The sequence below is a fragment of the Peromyscus californicus genome, unplaced genomic scaffold (genome assembly GCF_007827085.1).
Source record: "Peromyscus californicus insignis strain IS unplaced genomic scaffold, ASM782708v3 Scaffold_1__1_contigs__length_55948999, whole genome shotgun sequence".
Lineage (NCBI taxonomy): Eukaryota > Metazoa > Chordata > Mammalia > Rodentia > Cricetidae > Peromyscus > Peromyscus californicus.
The window spans coordinates 47,134,380-47,160,901 of NW_026294492.1; the positions used below are offsets into that span (position 1 = coordinate 47,134,380).

Below are 26,522 nucleotides of genomic sequence, written 5' to 3' on the forward strand. Positions count from 1 at the left end.
TCAGACAAATCTTCCAAAAGGATCGGTTTATAGTCTGCCTCCTGGCAGATCTTCCAAAAGCTGTCCTTAAGCCATCAATCATCAGGAAAAAAAAAATTCAGGACATGGAGTAAAATCCGTCTCTTGTTCCTCAGACCTCCCTGACTAAAACTTAAACATCTGGAGAGCAAGGCTCCTGACCCCACGGGCAAAAGAGTCATCTGTGGCATTTAAGGTGTGCCAGGGAAGAAGTAAAAGCCTGAAAACAAAATTGCCAAGTGCTGGCACTCGCTGACTCCCAAAAGCTGTTGGGTCCCTGTTTTAAGTGAGGAAAAAGGCCGTGGGCTAGTGAATGCCCTGCCAGGCCATCAACAGCCTTGTTAAAAGTGCCGCCTAGAAAGACAACCAGTCAGCTGACTGCCCCCAGGCGCCAAGATGCATGGGCACATCAAGCTAAGACCTCCAGCAGACCTAGGCTTGGCTACAGACATGGCAGGGAACCCAGAACGCAGCAGGGAAGTGATCTATTTCTTTCCTTCTGGACACCAGAGCCACTGACTCAGTCCTGGGAGTTTTGGGATGTCACTTCTCCTTTCTCTATTGTCGGGTACAGAGGATAGCCTTACCACCTCACCAGATTTAATTACACTTTCAGAGTTACTTGATGAAAAAAGATTTTCAGCTAAGATAAGAGCTCATTGTCTCACTCCAGATCCACTGCCTGTGTTTCTCACGTGCATACAGACAGGGCCCTGATCTTTGCCTTGTCCCTAATTCCAAAAAATAAATTCTCATGCACCACAAGCTTTTCTCTTCCCAGTTCCCTGTTCTAACTCACTGCTCAGCTAATGGTACAGGACCACCACAGAACCGGAGTCCAGAAATCATCAAGTAAGAAACTGTAACAGCTAAAAGGTATTTACACCCCCAGACCCAAAAGCGTCTGGGCGCTACAAAAAAGACTTCTCCGTCTTTCCCGCCTCTCCACGAAAGCCGAAGGATTTCCGTGGTTCAGAACAACAGCGGGATGTCCGAGAGAGGAGTCTAGGCCAGGGTTCAGTATTGATGGTGTTGCAGAAGTCAGAGGTCTTGAAAGAGACCAATGACTCGTTGAAATGAACATTTGCAAGTAAAGCTGTTTGGGCAAAGAGTCTCCTGTGTGACACACCGCAGCTTCCAGCCACTGCAGTGAACGAATGTGTGAAGGGACCCTTTTTTCAGAGTTCCTTCTCGAGCTCGGGATGATTAATGTTTGTCAGGGTAAGTTTTTGTAAGTTATTATCATCCAATCTAAAGGAAGGAAGAAAGGGAGGGAGGGGAGGAGCGAAGGAAGGCAGCAGGAAGAAGTAGAAGATTCAAGAAGAATTTGGCACATTCCCAATTCAATCACGCCCTCAATATGCCCTCAGGGTTCTGTGTGGACTCCCCCCCACCCTTTTTTTTTTCTTGAGACAAGTTCTCCCATGTATCTTGGTCTTGAAACTGTGATCTTCCTCGTGGCTACAAAAGTTGTCTGACCCCCAATAGTAAATGAGCATCTGACACCAGCCCATGCCCAGCTCTTCCCTCCACTGCCTTACCTCGTCTGCTCATGGCTCCTCTTAGCCTGACCTCTACCCCCACGCTTTTCCCTCAAACCTCGGACTCCTCAGCCACCAAATGAGCTTAATCTGTAGACTTTGACCGCTTTAGTTCCAGCAGAGACGCATTATTTGTTCCTGTTCTGGGAGTCTTCTGTCAACCTAGGACCTGCGGTGCAAGAAGAAAGAAATTGATCTCCGCCAAGCTGTTCAGCTAGTGGGCGGGGACATTTCAGAGCCTCCCAGTTCTGCACTGAGAAACGCTGTCCCCTAGCCTCTGTGCAAAGGAGTTAGGGAGATGCTCTGGAATGGGACTGGCCTGAACCTGGCACCCTGGCGCCTGAACTCTCATGCTCATGTTTTTATCTGCCAGCTCTTGGCCTTGGGAGGGCAGGTGCAGTTGTAAACTTGGAATCTCAAGACACCTTTGTCCCTGGTTCAGACAGAAGGTGTTGAATCCCAAGGATCCGGGGGTTGCCTGAATCTGACTCAGCCTGTTGTAGTCTGTTTAAGGCTGGGCCCTCCCCCACTCCTCTAGGCCACCTGCCAAGGCACGGAGGTTGCAGCTGGGCCTGCGAGGGATTGGCTAGCTCAGCCCAGTCCAATTCTCCACACAGCTTCCGGTAGGTCGGAAGCCAGGGACAAAGACGTTCCCGAAAAGACAGGAGGAGGTCTTGGAGGACTCGCTGCTCCTGAGAGAAGGTGCCAGGCTGGGAGGCGGCAAAGGGGGTTCTCGCTCTGAACAGGGAGAACTCCGCCCAGGGCTGGGAGGGCTGCAAGTGTCTGCTGGCCTTGGAGACTTCTGCTTTCCTGGTAATTGCACCCAGGGCCCATTATGCTTCAGGCTGAGCCGTTCTAGAATGCAAGCCTGTCTTCTGTCTCTTCCTCTCCTGTTGTTCCTCTTCTTTCTCATCATGTGGTCCTTTCACTTCTTCCGGCTCTGCCCCCAAGTCACCCGGTCTATATGGCTATAACCCTATCCAGTAAACCTGGGCGTCCCCATCCCTCTCGGGGGGCCTCAGAACCTCAACCTCTGCCCATCTGCCCTGCAGGATGCTACAGCTGAGCCTGTCCTGGCTGGGACTGGGGCCCGTGGCTGCCTCCCCATGGCATCTTCTGTTGCTGAGTGGAGCCTCCTGGATTCTGGCTCGAATTCTGGCCTGGATCTATATCTTCTATGACAACTGCTGCCGCCTTCGTTGCTTCCCTCAGCCCCCTAAACCGAACTGGTTTTGGGGTCATTTGGCCATGGTGAGTGTGGCAGTAGGTGGTCTTGGAGTATCAAGGTAGATGTGTTCCGAAGGGGTGAGGAAAGTTGCTCATGGAATGCGGGTTAGTTAGGAAAGCAGAGTAGAGAAGTGAGAGAGAAGAGCGCGCCTCTCCTCAGCCCCAGCATCCACTCCAAGCTCTGAGGCCTTTCTCTTTCTCTCCCTTCCCGGCCCCAAGCCTGCTTTAGGTCACATTATGACCAGGATTCATGGTCTGAGGTCTCTTCCCCTTATTTATGCAAATCTGGCCTACACAGGAGCTCCCAGGGAGGGCAGCACAGAGCATAGACACCCCTGGTCCATTCGATTTCAGCTGATGGATTTGAGGCCTCACTGCAGCATGCAAAAGTCTGGCCCCTGCCTGGCCCATCCTTGTTGTCCTTGGGCCAGTGTGTGGACCTCCCTGGGCTGCCATTTGCCCTTCAGTGATGAACTATGGGCCCCCTGGGTCCCCCTTCAGGGACACTGAGGGGCAGAAGAGAGATGTGAGTAGTACATCTTCAATTCCTCAGGCCCTGTTCTTTCTTATCTTACCCTTCCCTCTCAAGATATATCAGTGTATCCATTGTCCAACTTGAGCGTTTTGTTTTTGTTTGTGGTCCTGGGATGAAGCGAGCTCTCTGCCACTGAGCTGCACCAAAGCCTGGCTTTGTTCTTTTCGTTAGGGACCACTCTGGCCCCGCCCATAATAGCTACACTTCCTAGGAAGGGCTCCTTCCTCAGCATCTCCCCTCATTCCCAGCGCTCCTTGCTCCATGCTGCACTGGCTCCCATTGCAGAGTCACACTTTACACTTCTGTGTCATCTGTAAGGGCACCACCTCCAACGCTGTTGATTCAAGTGCTGCTTTCTCTCCACGCAGTCCTTTCTCCTTCCAAAATCCTTCTTCACCCTTGTCATGCCTGATCAGGTAGAGTCCTGTAGGAGAACAAAACCAGAAATATGTGTATACACACACACACACACACACACACACACACACACACACACACAAATAGGATTTATTAGAGTGGTTTACAATCGACAAGGCCTGGGTAGATCAACAGTGGCCATCTGCACACTGAGGAGAACAGAGCAGTTGCACATCTATGAAACTGGATGCCTCAACAGTCCCAGTCTGGTGCTCAAAGGTCTGGAAGTCTCATAGAAAATTTCTGGTCTTCAGTCCACAATGGAAGGCCATAGAAGTAGAAGTTAATGTTATTAAAGATGGATGCGCTCATGTACTAGAGACAAAAGGCAGCAGGCAAGCAACACCCTTTTCCTCAAACATTTTTTAATATTTATTTTTATTTCATATGCATTGGCGTTTTGCCTGCATGCACGTCTGTGTGAAGGTGTCAGTTTCCCTAGAACTGGAGTTACAGACAGTTGTAAGCCTCCATGTGGGTGCTGGGAATTGAACCCCAGTCCTCTGGAAGGGCAGTAAGTGCTCTTAACTACTGAGCCATCTCTCCAGCCTCAAGCATTTTTGCATCAGAAAGTGCCACCTACTCAAGATCTTCTCCCATATATATGAAACATCCTCACAAACTCACCCTGAGGTTTGCCTCTCAGCTCCAGATCTTGCCATATTTACCATCAAAATTAACTATCACAAGCCGACCCCTTGTCAGCTTGACCACAACCACATTTTCTCCTGTCATGGTTAATTTATCTAAATCAATACAATAATAAAATCTTAATTCCACCTGACCTAACTAATCTTACACATAGCCAATAATATGCTAATTCTTTGCCCTCCCTCAAGTAGATGGAAAAGGTTCTTGAGGAATACTTAGCCTTTTAGTAGTCCTTAAGGTAAAAATGATGGTACAGGTTTACAACACTTAATTACTGATATTTCTTTTTTTGTTTTTTGTTTGTTTGTTTACTTTTTTTTCAGACAGCATTTCTCTTTGAGGTGCCCTGACTGTCCTGGGCACTTGCTCTGTAGACCAGGCTGTCTTCAAACTCACAGAGATCCGCCTGCCTCTGCCTCCCGAGTGCTGGGATTAAAGGTGTGTGCCACCACCACCCGGCTGATTTTTCAATTAATGTTGTGTTACATGGTAAGGGAATAAGAGAGGAAAAATACAAATGTCTGCTTAATGTATGTACATATATGCACAAACATATTCTTTAACAATTTTATTTTTTTTTAAGATTTTTCTTTATTTATAATGCATAGTGTTCTGTCTGCATGTAGGCCTGCAGGCCAGAAGAGGGCGCCAGATCTCATTACAGATGGTTGTGAACCACCATGTGGTTGCTGGGAATTGAACTCAGGACCTCAGGAAGAGATTAAAGGCATGTGCCACCACTGCCTGACTGCAAATCTATTCTTAACAAAATAGGAAAGACATGCTCATAACAACTGTATATTTTCTCAAGTTCTGTGCACCGTCTATCCGTTACGCTGATAGTTTCTTTTGCTCTACAAATCTTTTTAATTTTGTGTAACCAAATTTTTCAGTTCTTGGGGATGTTTCTTGTATTTCTGGGGTTCCATTCAGAAATTTCTCACACCTACACTATCTAAAGTTCAGTTCTACCTAATATTTTTTAGTCCTTTACTGTTTACCTATCACATGCCCTTGTATCATCTATGTTATTTATCAAGTGTATCACATGCCCTTGTATCATCTATGTTATTTATCAAGTGTATCACGTCTATAAATCATTTGTGTATGTGTTCCTGATGATTCATCAAACCACTGTTTAAGGTAAGAAACATAAAAGTGAAGAGAGAGTGAGACGTCAAAGAGGGCATGCATGTAGGCTGAAAGTTGAATATAGGAAGAGACACAGGATGAACCTGGCATGGCTCACCAAGAACCATAGATTATTGCTGCAGGCAGAAGGGGTGAGAGAGGTGGGGAGTGGTTGGCAGAGAGTGGGAGGACACCTTTCCAGGACTAGCCTCAGACCTCTCATTTCCTAGATGAAGAGCAACGAGGAAGGCATGCAGCTTGCAGCACGTTTGGGCCACATCTTCCGTGATATCCACCTCTGTTGGTTTGGACCTGTCTACCCAGTCCTGCGGCTCATCCACCCGAAGTTCATTGCTCCCCTGCTCCAGGCCTCAGGTATCCCTCCCAGGATCTCAAATGGCCTCTTCCCTGTTTCTTCTCCCAGTCCTTCTCACACCTACACAGACCAAGCTGAGCAGGAGATGAAGCCCTATGCATCAGACGTCATGACTCGGTCACCAATCTTCAGAATGCCCATGGACAAGGTCCTGGGTCTCCTGGACTGCTGAGGTCTGTCTAGAGTGAATGAAGCCCAATCTTATCCAACAAAGGAATTCTATTATCTGGGAGTGTAGCTCAGAGGGAGAGTACTTACCTGCCATGTGCAATGCCTTAGGGAAAGGAATCTGTTGTTATTTGAGGTCAGGGAGGGAGGTCTTCAAGCACAACTGGATAAAGGTTGTACATGACAGTTCCAGGAACTTTCATTTCTCAGTTCTGTTTTTGTGATGGTTTCACAGATGACTCCTAGAAGCTCAGCCTCCTCCAAACAGTCCATGTAGTACTGGGAAGTGTTTTAAGGTTCCTCTCAATTGATTTTGATGAGAGAGCTGGCTACTTCCTCTAATCACTGCAACTTGATCGCCAAGGCTCTGGGTGGCATGGCCACCTTTCCAAATACTGGGATCGAGATTGGGGAAGGTGTGATAAGGTGCTTGATCCAAGAGAATAGAAATGTAGCGGCAGACACTCCGAGTCATCCATCTGTTACTGGAATGCCGAAGCTATTTCTGTCCATCAGTGCTAATGACGATGGTGAGCAGACCGAAGTTACAGGTTTAAGTTGCACTTTATTCAGATACCTGGTGACCTGAGAAGGCACCAGTTTAACACGCTTTATTAGTTACTGCTCTGTTGCTGTGATAAAACACTATGACCAAGACAACTTATAGAAAGAAGGCTTTATTTTGGGCTTACGCTTCCAGAGGGATGAGTCTGTTACCACTATGGTGTGGGAGTACAGCAGCAGGCCAGCATGGTGACTGAAGCTGAAAGCTGAGAGCGCCCACATCACACCACTAACAGGAAGCAGAGAGAGAAAATTGGAAGTGGTGAGAGGCTTTTGAACCTCAAAGCCCACTCCCAGGGACTCACTTCCTCCAGCAAAGCCATCTAACCTAGCCTACCCCAAATAGTATTACCAGCTGGGAACCAAGTATTCAAATGCCTGAGATATGAAAGACATCTCATTTAAACTGCAACACTCAAACACTGCCTTACTAAAAAGCTGGGTGTGGTGCTATGCACTTGAATTCCCCGTACCAAGGAGGTAGAGACAGGTCAATTCTGGAGCTCACTGGCTAGCTAGCCTTGTCAAATTGGTGAGCCCTAGGTCCCAGTGAGAGACTTTGTCTCAAAAAAAAACAAACAGAAAACCAAGGTAGATGCCTTCTGAAGAATAACTCCTGAGGTTGACTTTTAGCCTCCATGTGCATGGGCACATGTATGCCATACCCTTACCCCACACATACATCTCTCAAGCAAGCAGCAAAAGTCAGTCAATATTTCCAGAGTTCAGGTTTGCCCCTTTGGCCTGGGGTTCAGGGCATTAAATGCTGTGTAGCTAGGCCATGGCATTGCCATGGACATTGAGTCTTGTTAGTGTCTGTGGTCTGTCTTGCATTCTTTTTTACTGTTGCCTGGGCTGAGCAGTTATCTCAGAATAAGCAAACCATTAACTGTGTGTATGTACAGATCTATTTACAATGTATAGATTTCTTTCCTCAATATGGAGTGAAAATATTTCCTTATAATATAAAATATAAAATCCCCTTAACCAACCCTTCAATCCATACCATCTTCCACCCTCCTGAAAGTACAGCCAGCATTTTTTTTTTCATCCGCTTGTTATGGTACAAATTCTTATCCTAATAGTGAAATGTTTCACTAAATCTTGCCCAGTAATTGAGCAAAATCAAAACTTAGCAAATCAATATCTTAAGAGACCTCATTGATTTATATTGTTTGATGTTGGGTCGTAGGTGCCGCAGTAGAGAGAGAAGCTTACAGAGATGCTAAGCCTTCATTTTCTGAAGGAGCAGAGGGGTTCAACCTTCTTGGAAAAGACTGACACCCAGCTAGCTCACTCCAGTTCCTTATTCAAACATATACAAGGTTAACAGGGGCTGGGAAAGGTTCCCACTACCAGTCATCTTGCTCTTGCTGCACATGAGAGCAACCAACCCACACAAATCTCCACTTTTAATTATGGCTAGCCCATAATCAAAAGTAAGAACTCAAGGTTTGCCAGGAGTGTCTTAGGACCAAGGTCAGTGCAGCTGCAAGTTCTTACATAGCACCAAGTGCAGACTCTCCAGAGACAACATTTCTTCAAGGTTCAAACAGTCTCAAAACAATTTCTCAGCCTCTACTGATTAACCCAAATATAGCAAAGGCTTTGCTGAAACATTTCTCTCAAAGCCAGACACAAAGGCTTTACTATACATTTCTCTCAAAGCCAGACACAAAGGCTTTACTATACATTTCACTTAAAGCCAGATATTAAGGCTTTACTTACATATTGCTACAGATTTAACCAGAGAGCCAGACTTTAGTTTTACATTCATGTACTGAATTTTGACCTCAGGAATTTTACTAACCTTCAATCGCCATATGTTACTATCATTAAAGAAGATTCTTTTCTACAACCCCTCTGTGATTTGCTTGGATCTTCTGTGATGTGTTTAATACCCCTGGTTTTATCTTTGTCATTTTGGGAAAATACAGTCATCTTATCTTAGGGCAAGATCTTATTTTACTGTGCCAAAAATCCATTCTTAAAAAAATACTTTTTAAATTTTCTTACCAAAAAATATGCATTTCTGTTTTCTCTTACATTTCTCTCTCTCTCCTACTAAACTGTTTTGTTGTTGTTGTTTTGGTTTTTTTGGCTTTATTTCTTTTCTTAATATTATGAGACCCAGAAACACAACAAACAAATGTATCCACTTCTTAAGAAAGTATTCAATCCAAGTTACATTTATGACATAATGTAGCAGATATGATTACTCTCCCACATTTATCGAGCTATAAAGTTCCTGTCTGTGCAAGACCTAAGCAGACTTCATTGCTGCTTAGATTTTTTTTAAGTCTGTTTTACACATTTTTTCTTTGTCTCACTAATGTCTGAGAGTTCCAGAATCTTACATTCCAGCAGAGGCTGGCAAGCTAACAAAGCCTTCAATGATCTTGGATGGGGAACTATATTGTATAAGCAAGAAGTCTTAAGGGAGGGGGCCAAAAATCTTTATGCCAGCCCTGTAATTACAGTCTGAGATACAAAAGGCATCTGTTGCCGGGCGGTTGTGGCGCACGCCTTTAATCCCAGCACTCGGGAGGCAGAGCCGGGCGGATCTCTGTGAGTTCGAGGCCAGCCTGGGCTACCAAGTGAGTTCCAGGAAAAGGCGCAAAGCTACACAGAGAAACCCTGTCTCGAAAAACAAACAAACAAAAAAAAAAAAAAAAAAAAGGCATCTGTTGCCCTAAAAACTGTGGGGGAGAGCAAATATCTGGCTTTTTACCGAAGAAATAGAAGGCAGTGGGTATTCAGTAGTGCAGACTGGGCAGAAGACTGGTTATTGGGTCTACCAGCAACAGATTGGACTCAGAGAGTTTGTGTATTCATTCTAAAATATAACATGTAAAAGAGAGGCTGTAAATCTGCTACTCATTCATAATCAGGATCTCTAAGGCCAGATTAAATTTTGTTATAATAGATACAGAATACAAAATAATAGATACAAAATGGCACATAAAAACAATTACATTGTGATTGGTGAGGTGGCTTGGTGACCAAAAGCACTTGTTGCACAATCCTAATGACCTAGTTTGATCCCTGATACCCACTAAGAGTAAAATGACAGAACTGACTCTACAGATTTGTACTCTGACCTCCACCTGACTGCCATGCATGCACACACCCACACATCACACATCCCACACACATATTCACAATAACAATAAAGGAAATAGATTTTGAAAACAATTCTATTAGTTCAGAGTGCACTCTTAAATGGAAACAAGGTAGAAAATGTATATCTCTTGAACAGAACTTCCTGAAATGAAAGCAAAATACTGAGACTATTTGAAAGTAATAATGACTATATATTATATAGTTATATGATAATAATTATAATGAGAATAATCTCATTGTGTGTATTTAAGGTAATATCTTTCCATAGATTTCTGATCATTGACTAAACAACTATAATTGTAAGATATTATGAATAATTATAGAAACATCTAATGACCACCACCACCCCCGCAATGTAATAATACATACAGTGGCCAGTACTTTTACAATAATTTATCATTTCCTTTTTCTTATAAGATAATAAACTTAATCAGGTCAATTGTCTGGATGTTCCTCCCTAAGTGGTTGTCACCAGGAATGGAGTCTGACACCCGTTAAAGCAGGCAGAATTGTGAAGTAGATCAAACAACAGAACAGAACCTTTAAACCAGATGCCTCGTGCACCGTATTCTGAGAGAAGGAAAAAACTGCACACTTTTAACCCAGAAGACAAGCAAGGTGTCACCCAGGCACAAACTGGAAGTACCGCAATTCAGTTCACTAAGTGAAGGTGACAAGAAGTGGCAGGAGCTGGGACAGGGCAAGTCAAGTGAGCCTAGGAGCCCTAGCCCAGGCAGTCACTGAGACTCCTTGGTAAGTCAGTGACTAACTGGAGAGTCAAAAAGCCATCCAGCCAGAGGTACCACACTAGGTAACCAGAACACCGAGGTTCTTACTGCCTATCAACATGAATGCCAATGATTAGAAATTATAACTTAATCTTTAAATTGTTCTTTATTGGGAGAGCCTCAATCCGAGAAGGCAGAAAGTTCTAACATTCTAAAAACAACAACAAAAACTGCCTTACGTCTCATCCTCAACCAGCACGTTATATAGCGGGGGTGAGGAGATGTTAGAGGATCAAAAGACTCATTCCAGAGCTCAGCCTTTCCCCTCTAGCCACATGGTCAGCCTTATCCCTGAGGTTCACAGTGTCGATGCTGCTCCTCCTATCACGTCCTACATCTCTCCACTTCCAAGAAGTGCCAAGTGCTTAGAGCCAAGGACTCCCCTATCCTCAAAGATACCCACAGGAAGCTACCCCCATGTACCCACCACTTAGAGCTGCCACTGCCCCCTCCAGCCGCAGGGTCAATGCGACACAGCTGGACACATCTGGGCTGTGGTGGTGCTTCCCCTGTAATGTTCTGTGCACCATCTCCCTCCCAGATCACCCTCCAGCGTGGAGTCCCTTCCATCTCAACTGTTTGGGATAATGAGCCACTGAATCATGGGAAGTCCTTCTTATGCCATTGGCTTCCCTCAGCCTCAGACTCCTCCCTCAAGAATTGTCCATCTTAGTGTTGGAGAGATGTCTCAGCAGTTAAGAGCACGGGCTGCTCTTCCAGAGGACCGGTTTCAATTCCCAGCACCAATATGGCAGCTCACAACTGTCTGTAACTCCAGTTCCAGGGCTTCTGACACCCTCACACAGACATAGATGCAGGCAAAACACCAATGCACCTAAAATAAAAATAAATAAAAATTTAAAAAAAAGAATTGTCCATCTTGCCAGAATGCTATTGAATGTGGTAGGAGACAGAAATGCCTAGGATATATCTAAGTCACATTTGGGACATTAATAGGACTTTATTCAAATCTTGTCTGAGATGTATCTGAAGGGCACAATTTGATCAAGCCAGACTCTTTTGTGCCATGTCAAGGAAGACCATGTATGTTGTGTCCATGACAAGTCATGACACGTGTCATATGTCCAAGGATGTGTCAGTGAGATCAGAGAGTTGCAATAGACACTGTGCCCTAGGTTTGTGGGAAGGCCTGGAGAGTGTTGGGCTGTGTTCAGATGTGGAAGGTGGGCTAGACAAAGTAGGAGCCACATGAAGGCATGATGGGGCATGGGTGCCATGTTAACCTGCCTTTGTTCTACCTGTTGCTACAGTACTTGGTCTGGTCCCCTCCTGTGTCCCCCCTTATCCCTGCTTCCCTTGCCTTTGTCCCCTTCTCGTCATGCTGAGCTGGAAGGGGAAATGCACAGCCCTGGCTGAGTCCCCACCCCTCCCCCAGTCCACTGCCTACCTTTTCCATGGCCCCTGATTGTCCCCACCCCTCCCCCAGTCCACTGCCTACCTTTTCCATGGCCCCTGATTGTCCCCTTCTGTGCCAGCTGCCGTTGCACCCAAAGACATTACTCTCTATGGCTTCCTGAAGCCCTGGCTTGGTGAGTATCTGAAGGTGAGGGTCGGAGGACTCCCTTGAGGGCTGGGGGAGGGGGGCACTACCCTTGTCTATTGTCATGGCTGCCCTACCAGGGGACGGGCTCCTGCTGAGTGCTGGTGACAAGTGGAGCCACCACCGACGCCTGTTGACACCCGCCTTTCACTTTGACATCCTGAAGCCCTATGTGAAGATTTTTAACAAGAGTGTGAATACCATGCATGTGAGTGTCTTGAACACAGGGTCCCACTGGAGCCTTGTAGAAAGCGATGTGGTGATGAAGTAGATCAAACAACAGAACAGAACAGAACCTTTAAACCAGATGCCTCATGCACTGTAATCTGAGAGAAGGAAAAAACTGCACACTTTTAACCCAGAAGACAAGCAAGGTGTCACCCAGGCACAAACTGGAAGTACTGCAATTCAGTTCACTAAGTGAAGGCTCTGCTAGATGCCTTTGGGACCACAGATTTCCCTCTCCAAACCTTAGCTTTCTTTTTTTTCTTTTTTGGTTTTTTCAGACAGGGTTTCTCTGTGTAGCCTTGTCTGTCTTAGAACTCACTCTGTAGACCAGGCTGGCTGGGAATTCAGAGATCCGCCTGCCTCTGCCTCCTGAGTGCTGGGATTAAAGGCACGTGCCACCACCACCCAGTTAAAAAAGATTTCTTTTGAAAAAAAGAAAAGAATAACAACTTCACTGGCCTTGTTGGGCCAGCTAGATCCATCTTTATATTCCTTAAGAAAGTCTGGGTTTTCTAGCAAGGAGAGACTGGGTTCTGAAAGAGAGAAAAAGCAGAAAGGCTTAGTATTTCTCCAAGTTTAGCTTCAGAGATAGCACATCATTTTTATAACATTCCTCAGATCAGAACAAATAAATCCCTAGTTCAGCTCAGATTCAAGACATGGAGAAACAGGCCTACCCCCCAATGGAGAGAGCTGCAAGGGCTTGTTGCAAAGGCTGAGGGTGGAGGAATTATGAAAAACTGAGGCCGTTTCTGAAGCGTCCTACCACTGTGCTAGCAAGGATGGTAACGTCAGACATTTACTGATCACCTACTTCAAAAATACAGAAATATTATGACATCGCCATGATCTAACTCATCTGATCTAATTTCCACACTGCTCTAAGGTAGAGATGACTATGACTACTACATTATGGATGGTGAAACTGAGGGCCAGAGAGGTCAGGGAGCATGTCAAAGTTCACCAGCAGTAAGAGAGTATAAGCAGCGAAGCCGATATTTAAGTATGGTTTATGGGGCAAAAAAAATCAGGTCAACTTAATTATTACTAAAGGTTTAAGAGGTGGGACTTTGTGCTGAGGAAAGGCACACAGAAGGTGGACTTCAACTCAGGGATCCTGTCTCCCAGACTTGCATGTTTGTCTCATATAGTAATACCTCTGTTCTCACCCAAGTCTGGCCTACCCTGGGGTGGAGGCCTGGGGCAGAGGACCAGCAGAATGGCTCATAGCAGGGTAGGGGACTCTATTCCAGTGTTTGGAGTTGTGTGGTGCCTCAAGAAGGCAAGATTCAGAGGAAGGGAGCTAATAAAAAAAAAGGAAGAAGAAGGCACGATTCAGTGCCATCTCAGTCCACTTCTCTGGCCAGGCCAAGTGGCAGCGCCTGACCGCCAAGGGCAGCACCCGTCTGGACATGTTCGAGCACATCAGCCTCATGACGTTGGACAGTCTGCAGAAATGTATCTTCAGCTTCGACAGCAACTGTCAGGAGTGAGTCACTGTCTTTGCCTGGGAACCTGAGCATGGACCAAGGGAGGAGGCTGGAGAGGGAGGGACTGGCCAGAGGGAGAAAAGGTGGTCTATAAGTGACATTTAAGGACAGTGTAAAGACAAAGAGTGGTCCTTTCAGAGAGATGGGGTTGTTTAGACAAGGCAGGAAGTTGTAGATGAGGACTGTATTAATAGGCAGTTTGAAACAAGACATCTGGAAATTAGGTTGTGACACACAACCGGGGCAAACAGCTTAGAGGAGAGTAGATTAGTTTGAGCTCCTGGTGTCAGAGGTTCAGTTCTTCCTGGTCAGGAAGTGAGGGGCAGAGCACCCCCATCACAATGGTGAAGAATAAGGAAGGAAGGGTGGTTATGCTTGCAACTTGTACTCAACTCCTCCATGTTGAGTACATGAGGCCCCAGCAATGGGATGTGGCTGTCCACATGCTGAGCAGGCTTTTACCCAGGCAGTCAGTCTTCTCGGAAATACCCTATAGACACGCGCAGAAATATGCTTCGCTAACTCCTCGGGGTGTCTTACGCCAATCAAGTTGACAATCAAGACAAACTGTTACTGATCCCAGTGAGAAGAAAGGAAGTGGGCACCAAGTCCCACCCCTAGCTGGGAGCTGTTTCCATTGGTACCTTCTGGGAAAGGAAAAAATCAATCTTCTTCAATGGAGTGGTACTGGGTATATCTACCACACTCCCAAGACAGACCTCATGCTCAGGAGTAGCTGATCAGCACAAATCAGACACCTTTTGTTGTTGTTGTTGTTGTTGTTGTTGGTGGTGTGTGTGTGTGTGTGTGTGTGTGTGTGTGGCCGGCCTTTTGTTTCATTGTGGGTTTTTTGTTTTGTTTTATTTTTAAGAGAGAGGAAAAAAACATAAAGTTGGATGGGTGGGGAGATTCAAGAAGGAATTGGCAGAGGGGAAAGGATATGATCAAAGGTAAAAAAAAAAAAGTATTTAAAAAAAGATTCAACTGTCACCAGGCGGTGGTAACCAATTCCTTTAATCCCAGCACTGGGGGCCTGAGGGGGGAGAGACAGGCAGATCTCTAAGTTTCAGGATGGCCAGGTCTACACAGAGAAACCCTGTCTTAAAAAAGCAAACAAGGGCTGGAGAGATGGCTCAAAGGTTAAGAACACTAGTTGTTCTTCCAGAGGTCCTGAGTTCAATTCCCAGCAACCACATGGTGGCTCATAGCCATCTGTAATGAGATCTGGTGCCCTCTTCTGACCCGCAGGCCTACATATAGGCAGAACACTGTATACATAATAAAATAAATCTTTAAAAAATAAATAAATAAATAAATAAATAAATAAATAAATAAATAATAAAAAGCAAACAAAAAAGATTAACTGTCACTGAGGATTAGACAGTGGAAAATTGCCTTCTTTTTTCTTCTCTTTTTTTTTCTTTTAATTTTAATTAAAGTTTGAGGTCAGGCTGGATTACGTAGAGAAACTTTTATTTAAAGAATATGAAACTTTTCATTTTTAGAAAGGGTCTCACTACATGACCCAGGTGGTCATGGAGCTCACAATCCTCCTGCCTCTTTTTCCTAAGTGTGGAGTTTGCAGCATGAACACCAGGTCCAGTTGGCACCTAGATGTTAATGATGTCAAACAATCAGCCAGAAGGATGTGAACTTCATCGTGCATTTCTCAGGCAGCCATAGTTATTTATGACGAGAATTTAAGTCACAGCTGAATTTGGATGCCAGCTCTTTAGAGGACAGACAGTCAGGTAGATACAAATGTAGGATCTGGAGAGGGAAAGCTCTGAGCTGGGTGTGGAAACCAGGGCAGAGCTGCTACAAATCAAGAAGGATTAGCAGAAGAAAGAGAGCTGAGAACAATGCCCATGTCCACCCTGGAATCCTGGGGACATGAAGGCTCATAAAGAGTAAGAGGCAGAGAGAAGTATGGTTGGAAGGCACCTTTTTTTGAGAGGGATGGATCTTAGTCCTGGTCTGTGCATTAGGGTGGGGGTGGTTGTGGGGTTTCATGTGTTCTAAGAGTTTGCTTTCTCTCTGCCCCTGCCCTGCAGGTCTCCCAGCGAATACATTGCTGCCATTTTGGAGCTCAGCTCCCTCGTAGTAAAACGGCACCGCCAGCTCTTCCTGTATATGGACTTCCTGTACTACCTCACTCCTGAAGGGCGGCGCTTCCGCAAGGCCTGTGACGTGGTGCACAACTTCACAGATGCTGTCATTAGGGAGAGACGCCGCACCCTCAATAGCCAGGGTGTTGATGAATTCATGAAGGCCAAGGCTAAGTCCAAGACTTTAGATTTCATTGATGTGCTCTTGTTGGCCAAGGTGGGCTTTTCTGGTGTCTGATTTGCATGATCTTGATGTTCAGTGTTAGCTAGAAGTTGAACTTGATCTAGAAAGTACTAGGGTGGCATAAACAGTGGTTATAAGAAGGAGGAAAAGATTGGAGATAAGCTTTAGAGGTGACTGTTGAATGCTATGTAGAAGAAGCAAAGAACAGCAAAAAGCCAAGGAGAAAATTGTGTGGAAGGCTCTGGAGCTAATACAGGGGAATCCTGTGTGCACAGTGGGTGTCAGGGCTTGTCTCAAGACAGACTCAGGAATGCTCAGAGACTGTATGAGTTGTGGTCTTGCTTTGTCTACAGGATGAACATGGAAAGGAGCTGCCAGATGAAGATATTCGGGCAGAGGCTGACACTTTCATGTTTGGAGGTGAGAGTCCCTGTGTAGAGCTACAGAAAGGGTAGGATCTGTTAGTCCAGGGTCATCTGTCAGGGGGATACTCAGGATCTCTCCATTCCTTCCTTCCATCCCTTCCTCATCCTTCCTGAAGACCTCACTGTTTAGACACTGTCCAGCCTGTGGTGTGGAAGCAACCCAGAGATACAAGTCTTCCCGTCTATCCTGCAGGCCATGACACTACAGCCAGTGGGCTCTCCTGGGTCCTGTACAACCTGGCGAGACACCCAGAATACCAGGAGCGCTGCCGGCAGGAGGTGCAGGAGCTGCTGAAGGACCGAGAGTCTGAGGAGATTGAATGGTGAGTACAGGTCCTTATGATCTGTTCTATAGCCCATCTCTTTGACACTGCTCCCCAGATGGGGAAGAGAAGCTCTTTTTGTTGATTCTTCCATTATTGCTTGGTGTGCATAGAAGCTGAGCCCAGAGGGAGATACCCAGCCTGGCTGGCGAAAGAAAGGCTGTATGCTTAGTGACAGAGATCTCACTAACTTGCTAGTCAAAATTAGCAAAGGTTTATCAGTCATCTGTATGCTGTGCAGACTGGGGAACCGTGCCCTACAGGGTTGCCTGGAGAATCAGTGGCAGTATGAAGAGAGCAGATGCCACCAACACAGGTTCAAAACTGCCCTCCCTCCTTCACTTTTCTGCTTAAACTTGCGTTTCCTCCCTGGGGCCTTAGCTCCCCTTTATTTTTGCTCTTCTGTTTAATTCATACATTGTAGTCAATGCTGAGGATACACAAAGATCTCGATGGATAATAGGTATCTAGCTCTTCATTCATGAAATGAGTCCACAGTGCCTACCATGTCATAACTCTGTCCTCAGCAACATAGGGAAACACTACCTCAAAATTACAGGGTTTTTTGGAGGAAGGATATCTTTATGTAGCCTAGTGGGGTGATTTGAATAGGAATGGCCCCCCATGAACTCATGAGTTTGAATACTTGGTCCATGGGGAGTGGCACTATTAAGAGGTGTGGCCTTGTTGGAGTAGATGTGGCTTTGTTGGAGGTAGTGTGTCACTAAGGGGTGGGCTTTGAGGTCTCAGAAGTTCAAGTCAGTTCACTTCTCCAGCACCCCGTCTGCCTGCACACCACCATGCTTCCTGTCATGATGATAATGGACTGAACCTCTGAAACTGTAAGCCAGTCACAATGAAATGTTTTCTTTTATAAGAGTTGCCATGGTCATGGTGTCTCTTCACAGCAACCCTAACTGAGACACTAGAGTAGCCTCAAATCAATCCTTATGCTGGTATTCTTGAGTGCTGGTATTATAAAACCATGCCACCATGCCCATTCCTTGATACATTTTTAAGTTGGTCAGTTTGTGGTGGGGTATTTGCTATGCTGTCCAGGCTGGTATCAAACTGATGGACTCAAGCAATCATCCTGCTTCAGTCTACAGAATGGCCGATCTTAATAGCTGAACAAAGACGAGTCAGAAAAAAAAAATGGAAGCCAGTCTGCTTGATGGCACAGTGAATGAGGCAGTCACAAGTTCTTCAGGTCAAGGAGACATCTCTGCTACACCTGGAAGGAAACATGCATGAAGATAGTTTGTCATGCTTAGGGGTCAGGGAGAGTAATGTGCCGGGATGCTTGCAAATGCACCTTTCAGGACCAGGTAGGCTTCTCATGAGACTGGAACTGGGAATATAACATTTTGAAACTGTTAAGAATTTGAGCTTTGGCAGGCAGTGGTGACACACACCTTTAATCCCCCAGCATTCAGGAGGCAGAGGCAGGCGGATCTCTGTGAGTTCCAGGCGAGCCTGCTCTACAGAGTGAGTTCCAGGACAGCCAGGACTACACACAGAGAAACTCTGTTTCAATAAATAAATAAATAGCTCAAACTTTAACCAAAGGTGTGTCCACTGAAGACCTTTGGAAGCCAATGTAAGATCAAAGGTAAACGTGAGTGGGAAAGCCCGGTGTGGTGATTCAGTCTATAATATCAGCACCAGGATGCTGCAGATTACAGTGAGCTCTATGCAGCCTAGGCTGTAAAGTAAGACCTTGTCCCAAAATGAACAAAAGAAAGGTGTGTGGTGTGCTGTCTTTAGGGCAACCAGACCCTGGGCAGATGTGGCAAGGCATTTGTGGGCCATGTGCTTCACTGTTGGCCAGAAGCTCCCTGGGGAGCGTGGCTGAGGCTTCAGCTTTCCCTTCCCCATGCTTGATTTCCTCTTTTGTCTCCTAGGAGGTCTCTAGAGCCTTTAGTCATATGCCCTTCCAGGTCTTTCCTCAGTAGTACCTTCTGTACACATGTGCATATAGTGATTTATTCTTTTCACTCAGTGTCGTGTCCAGCTGCTCCTTCTTTTGGGTTCTGTGTGGCATTCCACATTTGTTCAGCTCAGAACTCCACTGGGGACATTTATGGAAATATTTTCAATGAGAAAACATATTGCTGAATTGCCTTTTAGGATCTCTATGCTGATTTACTGTCCAGTGTGTAATGGGACTAGTGGTTCCTATTTCTACCTTTAGACTAACTGTATAGTATTTTGTTAAATGGATGTATCATGATTTATCAAAACATTTCTATCTTAATGGACATTTTCCTAGCTTCCAATCTTTTTCTCTTTTTTAAGTATCATATTTATTTATTTATTTATTTACTGTGTGTTTGTGTGTTGAGCCATCTTGCTGGCCCTCCAGCATTTTCCTCTAACAAACACAATCTAGGGAGTACCTGTGTACTTCAACCCTTTGTACTGTGTGTGATACCTGTGCAGGACAAATTCCAAGACTACAGTTGCTGAAGTAAGACCTTTTGAATATATGCTGGTAAACTGTATATTTAAAAGTGCCTTTTGGATTGGAGTGCTCAGCAGTTAAGAGCACCTGCTATTCTTGCAGAGGACCAAATTTTGGTTCCTGTTTACCCACACTCACAACTGCCTGTAACTTCAACTCCAGGGAATCTGATACCTTTTCTGGCCTCTGCATAAATATATTTTTAAAGCATCACTCATGAGTTCTATAACTAATGAGTTCTATAACTCAGTGGCTCTTGGAAAATCAACTTCCACATACAGACCTGGAGAGTGCTCAGTTCTTAGTGTCTTCCTCAGTATCAGTATATGTTGTGGAACTTGAAAGTGTTTGCCGATCTGACAAGATCTGACAAGTTATTGCACACTCTGCTACATGAATGAACACCACTGTATGTATTGATAGTGTTGAACATGACGTTCATCTTTTGATCAGCCTTGCATATATCTTTTTCTTTTACATGTCAAATTACTTTGTATCCCTACCTTTGGAATTTCTATGTTTTTTTCCTTACTGATTTATAAGAACTCTTTTTAAAATGTTTTTAATTTTTGTTTTGAGACAGGGTTGGCTGTCCTAGAACTCACTTTTAGACCAGGCTGGCCTCTAACTCAGACAGGTCTGCCTGCCACTTTGTAAGATTAAAGGCACATACCAATACATCTAGCAATTATTTAACTTTTAACTTTGTATATTTTCATGTGCGTGTATGCGTGTGGCTGCAGGAGGGTCTGCCATGTGTGTCGGGAACTTTTGTATATTTTCATGTGCGTGTATGCGTGTGGCTGCAGGAGTGTCTGCCATGTGTGTCGGGGTGTGTCACAGATGACAGAAAAAGGCATCAGACCCCTCGGAACTTGAGTCATAGGCAGCTGTGAGCTGCCTACCATAGATTCTGGGGAACAAATCGTTAACTGTTGAGCCATCTTTCCAGCTCCAGAACTTGAGAAACTGTGTGTATGATGTGTGTAGGGCAGTGAGCATGTGTATATGGGTGTTTGTATGTGTGTGGACAAATGTGTGTGCATGTGTACGTGCATGTGTGTGGAGGCCAGATGTTGACATCAGATGTCTTGGTTTTTTCCACTTCCTTTACTGAGTCAGTGTCTCTCACTGAACAGAGCTTGCCGGTGGGTGCAGTAAGTCTAACAGCTTGTCTAGTCAGCTATGACCTGGTGGAGATCTGAACTCTGCTCTTCATACTTGCATGGCAAACATTTTATCTATGGAGCCATTTTCCCAGCCCTAAGAACTCACTACATATTAAAAGTCTCATCTTGTATTGGTGAAATTATTAAGGCCACTCCACGTAGTTAAAAGGGAGGTTTATTTTGTGGGGTGACTTACAAGTGAAGGGATAGGTTACAGGGTCTGGACAAGGTGTAGCGCAGTCCAGCAGTGTTCTCTGGAGAACTCGGCTCCATCTACCTCCAGCATCCAGGGTCCAGGAACCAAGAGAGCGGGCACATCTGGGTCTTCAGGGTCCTCTCTCGGCCCTGCCTTGTAGGCGTGATAGTTACCGAAGCCTCAATGGGGGTTGGAACTTCCAGAACAAGGCTGGAATGGCTACCCACTACAATCTTGGTTCTTCTTTTTCAGGAATGGAAAAGTCATTTTGGTTTTAATTAACCATCTGTGACCCTAAGAACATTTAATTTACTGTTCTTTCTTTTCAGTGCTAGGGATGGAACCCTGGGCCTTGAACACAGTAGGAAGTGGTGTCGCTTGACTTCATCCCCAGCCCCAGCTTGTTGTTACCCACCATACAGACTCTCCAAGAGCCTTAGTGTTGGGTCCCTGGGTTACCGTCTATTCATACTACAGGTAGCCTCTGTACATGTCTACATCCCCAGCATTAGTGCATGGGTGTAGCTTGAGTTTTCCTGCCTGGCCCACAGTCAGGACAAATCTCTCTCACCCGCCAGTCCCAAGCTGCCAGACCCAACCAAGTAAACACAGAGACTTATATTGGTTACAAACTGTATGGCCATGGCAGGCTTCTTGCTAACTGTTCTTATAGCTTAAATTAATCCATTTTCATTAATCTATACCTTGCCACATGGCTCGTGGCTTACCGGCATCTTCACATGCGGCTTGTCATCATGGCGGCTGGCAGTGTCTCTCTGACTCAGCCTTCCACTTCCCAGCTCTATTCTCCTCCTTGTCCCGCCTATACTTCCTGCCTGGCCACGGGCCAATCAGTGATTTATTTATTGACCAATCAGCAACACATTTGACATACAGACCATCCCACAGCACCTCCCCTTTTCTTTTCTTAAAAAGGAAGGTTTTAACCTTTACACATCTCCAAAGTCAGCTTGGTATATTTGGGAATTTGGGCGTAGCTTCTCTTACTACTTCCTGCTGGAGGGGGGCGCTATATCTTCTGGGGAAACAAAGAAAATTTTAGGATCATGGAGTAGTCCGTGAGGCTGTATCGTCTGAGCCAGTTGCCTTGAAGCGGTTCTGGATGTTGGATCATCTGGGCCATGGTGTCATCGGAGACCTTTCAGGTGGTCTTGGCTGGTCAAACGTTGGGCGCCAAATGTAGATGTATCCAACGGTCTTATAAAATAAGAAACACAGAGCCAATTCAGAGAAGAAAGCCAAGAGGTCAGAGCTAAGAGCCTCACCCTTCCTGATTCAGGGATCCTCTCCAGCCAAGAGAGCTCTCCGAAACGGACCTACTTCCTGTGTGTCTCTCTTTAAAGTCTTCCTGTTCTGCCTTGTCATTGGTTGTAAACCCAAACATGTGACTGCCTCGTCACTGCCTGAATGTACCGCCCTCCAGGTCCTTAAAGGCGTGCGCCACCGCCGCCATGCACTTGCTATGACTCTAATAGCTCTGACCCCCAGACAACTTTATTTATTAACATACAATTAAAATCACATTTCAGTACAAGTAAAATACCACCACACATGGGTCCCCTCTATCGCCTCGCACCTCACCCAGTCTCCATACCTTGTTAATTCTTGCCTGGAGTAAATGTTGCATAACATCCCTCCCATTGCCAAAAATCTTTCATTTCTCTGATAATTTATGAGCTGGTGTGTATTTCCCCTTCCCTCCTCCTTCCCCTCTTTCTTTCTTCCTTCCTTCCTTTCTTTCTATCTTTCTTTCTTGTTTGTTTTGTTTGTTGAGACAGGGTTTCTCCGAGGAGCCCTGGCTGTCCTGGATCTCGCTCTGTAGACCAGGCTGGCTTCAAGCTCACAGAGATCTGCCTGCCTCTGCCTCCCGAGTGTCTGCATTCCCTATTTTCTTTAGTCACCCCCCTCCTCCTCTTCTTGACAAGTTCTTATTCCACTGAACTATTAATCATATAGCCTAGGCTGGTCTTGACCTCCTTCTGCCTCAGCATGTCGAGTCCTGCAATTATAGCTGAGATAGCTGTGAGCCACCATGCACGGAATTTTCTTTTCATTTTTTTTTGGGGGGGGCATTGAGACCCTATATTTCTACGTAGCCACGGCTGTCCTGGTACTCATTATGTAGCCCAGGATTGCCTGGAACTCATAGAGATCCACCTGCCTCTGCTTCCCAAATGCTGGGATTAAAAATGTGTGCCACTAAGCCAGTCTTCCTTTTGGTTTTTACAGAGTTGTCTATGTAGCCCAGGCTGACCTTGAATTTACCATCTTCTTCCTCTTGTCTCCAGGAATTATAGACCCAACCTGGACGTCTCTTTTTAAATATCTTATCGTGCCCCCATGTGAATTCTTGATTTATACCCTTTCTCCACTTTTCTCCTGGGTCATAGGTTCTTTATTTGTTGATTTTCGAGGTTTCCTGAGTGTGTGTGTGTGTGTGTGTGTGTGTGTGTGTGTGTGTGTGTGCGTATCCTCTTTATTTTACCAGTTATTAACTTCTCATGTATTTATGAGCATATCTGGAGTCTACTAATATTCCTTTCATCCCAGCACTTAGGAAGTAGAAGCAAGAGGATCAAGGTTAAAGGTCATCCTTAATTGTATAACTAGTTAAGACCAACATGAGAACTGAAAAACCAAAGCAAAGGGGCTACAGAGATGACTCAACAGTTCAGAGCACTTACTGTTTTTCCAGAGAACTCTAGTTTAGATCCCAACACCAACATCAGGCAGCTCATAACCACCTATAATTCCACCTCCAGGAAATCTTACACTCTCTTTTGGCCTCCACAGACATATGTGCCACACATACAGACACATGCACACTCATAACTTTAAAATATTAATTTTTTTAAACAAACAATAGTTTTGGTACACAACTATGGATCAGTCTCACTGAGTGGCAGAGGGGCTGGGCAGGGCATTCTTTTTACGCCCTGGATAATTGTGTGGTGGTTCCTCAGGGACGACCTGGCCCAGCTGCCCTTCCTGACCATGTGCATCAAGGAGAGTCTGCGGCTGCATCCCCCGGTCACAATGATCTCCCGCTGCTGCACCCAGGACGTTGTGCTCCCAGATGGCCGGGTCATCCCAAAAGGTGCCTCAATATCAGTAGGAGGAGGGACCTGGGTAGGATGGGGGTCCCCAGAAACAACATGGACCTTATCCTGATTGTCTCCTTACTCAACAGGGAATGTCTGTGTCATCAGCATCTTCGGAGTTCACCACAACCCTTCAGTCTGGCCAGACCCTGAGGTGGGAACCTGTCCTTTCCCCACCTCTGTCTGGGACCTGAGGAAGAGGCACAGGCCTACCTGGGAAACCAGAACTATCCTTCTTTCTCTGTTCTGTGTCTGTCTTTACTGCGGCCGGCTCAGTGTCGGAAGAGACACAACGGGTTAGCATAGTCTTGCCTGACTTGCAGGTCTACAACCCCTTCAGATTTGACCCAGAAACCTCACAGAAGAGGTCTCCTCTGGCTTTTATTCCCTTCTCAGCGGGGCCCAGGTGAGGCTGGTGGTCTTGGGGTAAAGGGAAGGAATATGGGTCTGACGGTGGGGACAGGGGACAATTGGGTGGGTCAGGATTCTGGGTCTCTTTCCCGATCTGTGTTTGGGTTATGTGCAAAGGTCTGCAGAATCAAGGGAAGGTCTCAGTAATACGGACGGCCATGCAACACCCTCCTGCCCCTCAGACTGACCAGGTGCAGCGGGCACCCGGTCAGGATGGGTCCGAGAGTGCCTGGCTGAGTCTCGGTGCAGTCCCCACCCTGTCCTCCCGCAGGAACTGCATAGGACAGACTTTCGCCATGAGCGAGATGAAGGTGGCGCTGGCGCTCACCCTGCTGCGCTTCCGACTCTTGCCTGACCACAAGGAGCCACGTAGGCAGCCGGAGCTGATCCTGCGCGCAGAGGGCGGGCTGTGGCTGCGGGTGGAGCCGCTGAGCACCGGTGCACAGTGACCCCCCTACATCTGGCCTGGGACCACCCCCACCCACCCGCCTACCCTTTTGGATTTCTGAATAAGTAGAGCTGTCTCCTGTGCCTGAGGGGCAGTGAGCACCAGCCCAGAATTTGACCCCAAGAGTCTCACTGCCTCCTGGGTGACCACAGGGCCTCCATGCTGATGAGTGTTCTGGAGTTCAAGCCTAGACTTTATCCTGTGAGATCCACCATAGGTGTTTTGAGTAGGAGAGGGGGGCAGGCCTTCCACTAGAATTGAGTCTCTGTGATCATTGAGGCAAACCCTGAAATTCACTTCATTTCCACCTTTATTCTCTTGTGGTCAGACTTAGAGCGATCCTCCTGTTTCTGCCCTCCGGGTGTTGCACTTACAGGAGCAGACCACTTCACTAGACCTGGCCGGTTACATACGAAGGGATAGTTGTAGAATCCCAAGTTCCTCAAGCGTGGGGAATCTTGGAACCCTGGAGGATCGTGTTAAATAACTTTTAGGGCTTGTGATGGCTAAAGCAGCTAAAATTTACATGAAATTATACTGACAGGCTCCCCAGCTTTCCCTCGCCTTTTCGGCAACAGTGCAGCTGTCCATTGAGTGCTCCTGCCTGCAGGAGGCTCTCACAAACTTACCCTATCGAATCACTTCCGGGCTTTGACTTTTCTTTTCCCATCACAAGATCGTTAAAACTGAGTTTCAAGGGCTGGAGAGATGGCTCAGTGGTTAAGAGCACTGGCTGCTCTTCCAGAGGTCCTGAGTTCAATTCCCAGCAACCATGTGGTGGCTCACAACCATCTGTAATGAGATCTGGTGCCCTCTTCTGGCCTGCAGGCATATGTGGAGACACAACACTGTATACATAATAAATAAAATAAATTTTCGAGTGGAAAAAAAAATCAAGTCTTGGCTTTTGCACCAGGCTAACTGACATGCTTGGTTTAAAAAAACAAAACAAAACTGACTTTGAATTGGTCATAGTGGCACATGCCTATCCTCCCAGAGGCTGAAGTAGAGGGATGTTAGAGACTAATGGTTGAAGTCAGCCTGAGCTACACAGTGCAACACAGTCTTAAAGGGGGACAGAGGTCTGTCGATAGAATGGAAGCCCTAGGTTCCATTCCCAGCATCCCACAACATGCTGTTACAAGCCTAAAATTTAGCACATGGGAGGTGGAAGCAGGAAGATCAGAAATTCAAGGTCATCCTTGGCTACACAAGTTCCAAGCCAGTCTGGGATACACAAGGCACTGCCTCAAAAAAACATTATTTAAGCCGGGCGGTGGTGGCACATGCCTTTAATCCCAGCACTCCGGAAGCAGAGCCAGGCAGATCTCTGTGAGTTCAAGGCTAGCCTGGGCTACAGAGTGAGTCCCAGGAAAGGCGCAAAGCTACACAGAGAAACCCTGTCTTGAAAAAAACCAAAAAACATTATTTAAAATAAATAGTTTTGTGAAGCAGTGGTGGTACAAGCCTTTAATCCCAGCACTTGAGAGGCAGAGGCAGGTGGATCTCTGAGTTCAAGGCTAGCCTGGTCTACAAAGCCAGTTCCAGGACAGCCAAGACTGTTACACATAGAAACCCTGTTTTAAAAATAACCTAAACAGGGCTGGAGAGATGGCTCAGTGGTTAAGAGCACTGGCTGTTCTTCCAGAGGTCCTGAGTTCAATTCCAACAACCACATGGTGGCTCACAACCATCTGTAATGAGATCTGGCATCCTCTTCTGGCCTGCAGGCAGAACACTGTATACATAATAAATAAATAAATCTAAAAGAAACCTAATTAATTAATTAAAATTTCAAATCCATTTTATTTTTAGTTTTCTGCCCTCATCTAAATTGTCTTTGGTTTTTGTTTG

The 26,522-nt window shown here is 45.9% G+C and overlaps 1 protein-coding gene across 2 annotated transcripts; it reads left to right on the plus strand.

Annotated features, from left to right (window-relative positions):
• Positions 1–2,127: 2,127 nt before the first annotated feature.
• On the plus strand, positions 2,128–25,545 carry LOC128115708 (cytochrome P450 4F6). Of its 2 annotated transcripts, none has more exons than XM_052746693.1 (13): positions 2,128–2,261; positions 2,612–2,810; positions 5,751–5,895; positions 12,036–12,089; positions 12,181–12,308; positions 13,696–13,817; positions 15,873–16,143; positions 16,464–16,530; positions 16,729–16,858; positions 23,672–23,805; positions 23,899–23,963; positions 24,133–24,215; positions 24,492–25,545. In XM_052746693.1, exons 2-13 carry the CDS (start codon positions 2,613–2,615, stop codon positions 24,667–24,669), a joined length of 1,575 nt encoding a protein of 524 aa, XP_052602653.1. In that variant the 5' UTR covers positions 2,128–2,261; position 2,612; the 3' UTR covers positions 24,670–25,545. The 2 variants fall into 2 exon arrangements, with proteins under 2 accessions (XP_052602653.1, XP_052602652.1); XM_052746692.1 differs by lacking the exon at positions 2,128–2,261 and adding an exon at positions 2,262–2,372.
• Positions 25,546–26,522: the final 977 nt, after the last annotated feature.

Bases quoted from the DNA above. Each gene is read 5' to 3' on its own strand.
- LOC128115708 (XM_052746693.1), top strand. From the start codon at position 2,613: ATGCTACAGCTGAGCCTGTCCTGGCTGGGACTGGGGCCCGTGGCTGCC. The intron at 13,818-15,872 runs GTGAGTCACTGT...CCTGCCCTGCAG, and splicing joins TTCGACAGCAACTGTCAGGA to GTCTCCCAGCGAATACATTG. The intron at 23,806-23,898 runs GTGCCTCAATAT...CTTACTCAACAG, and splicing joins TGGCCGGGTCATCCCAAAAG to GGAATGTCTGTGTCATCAGC.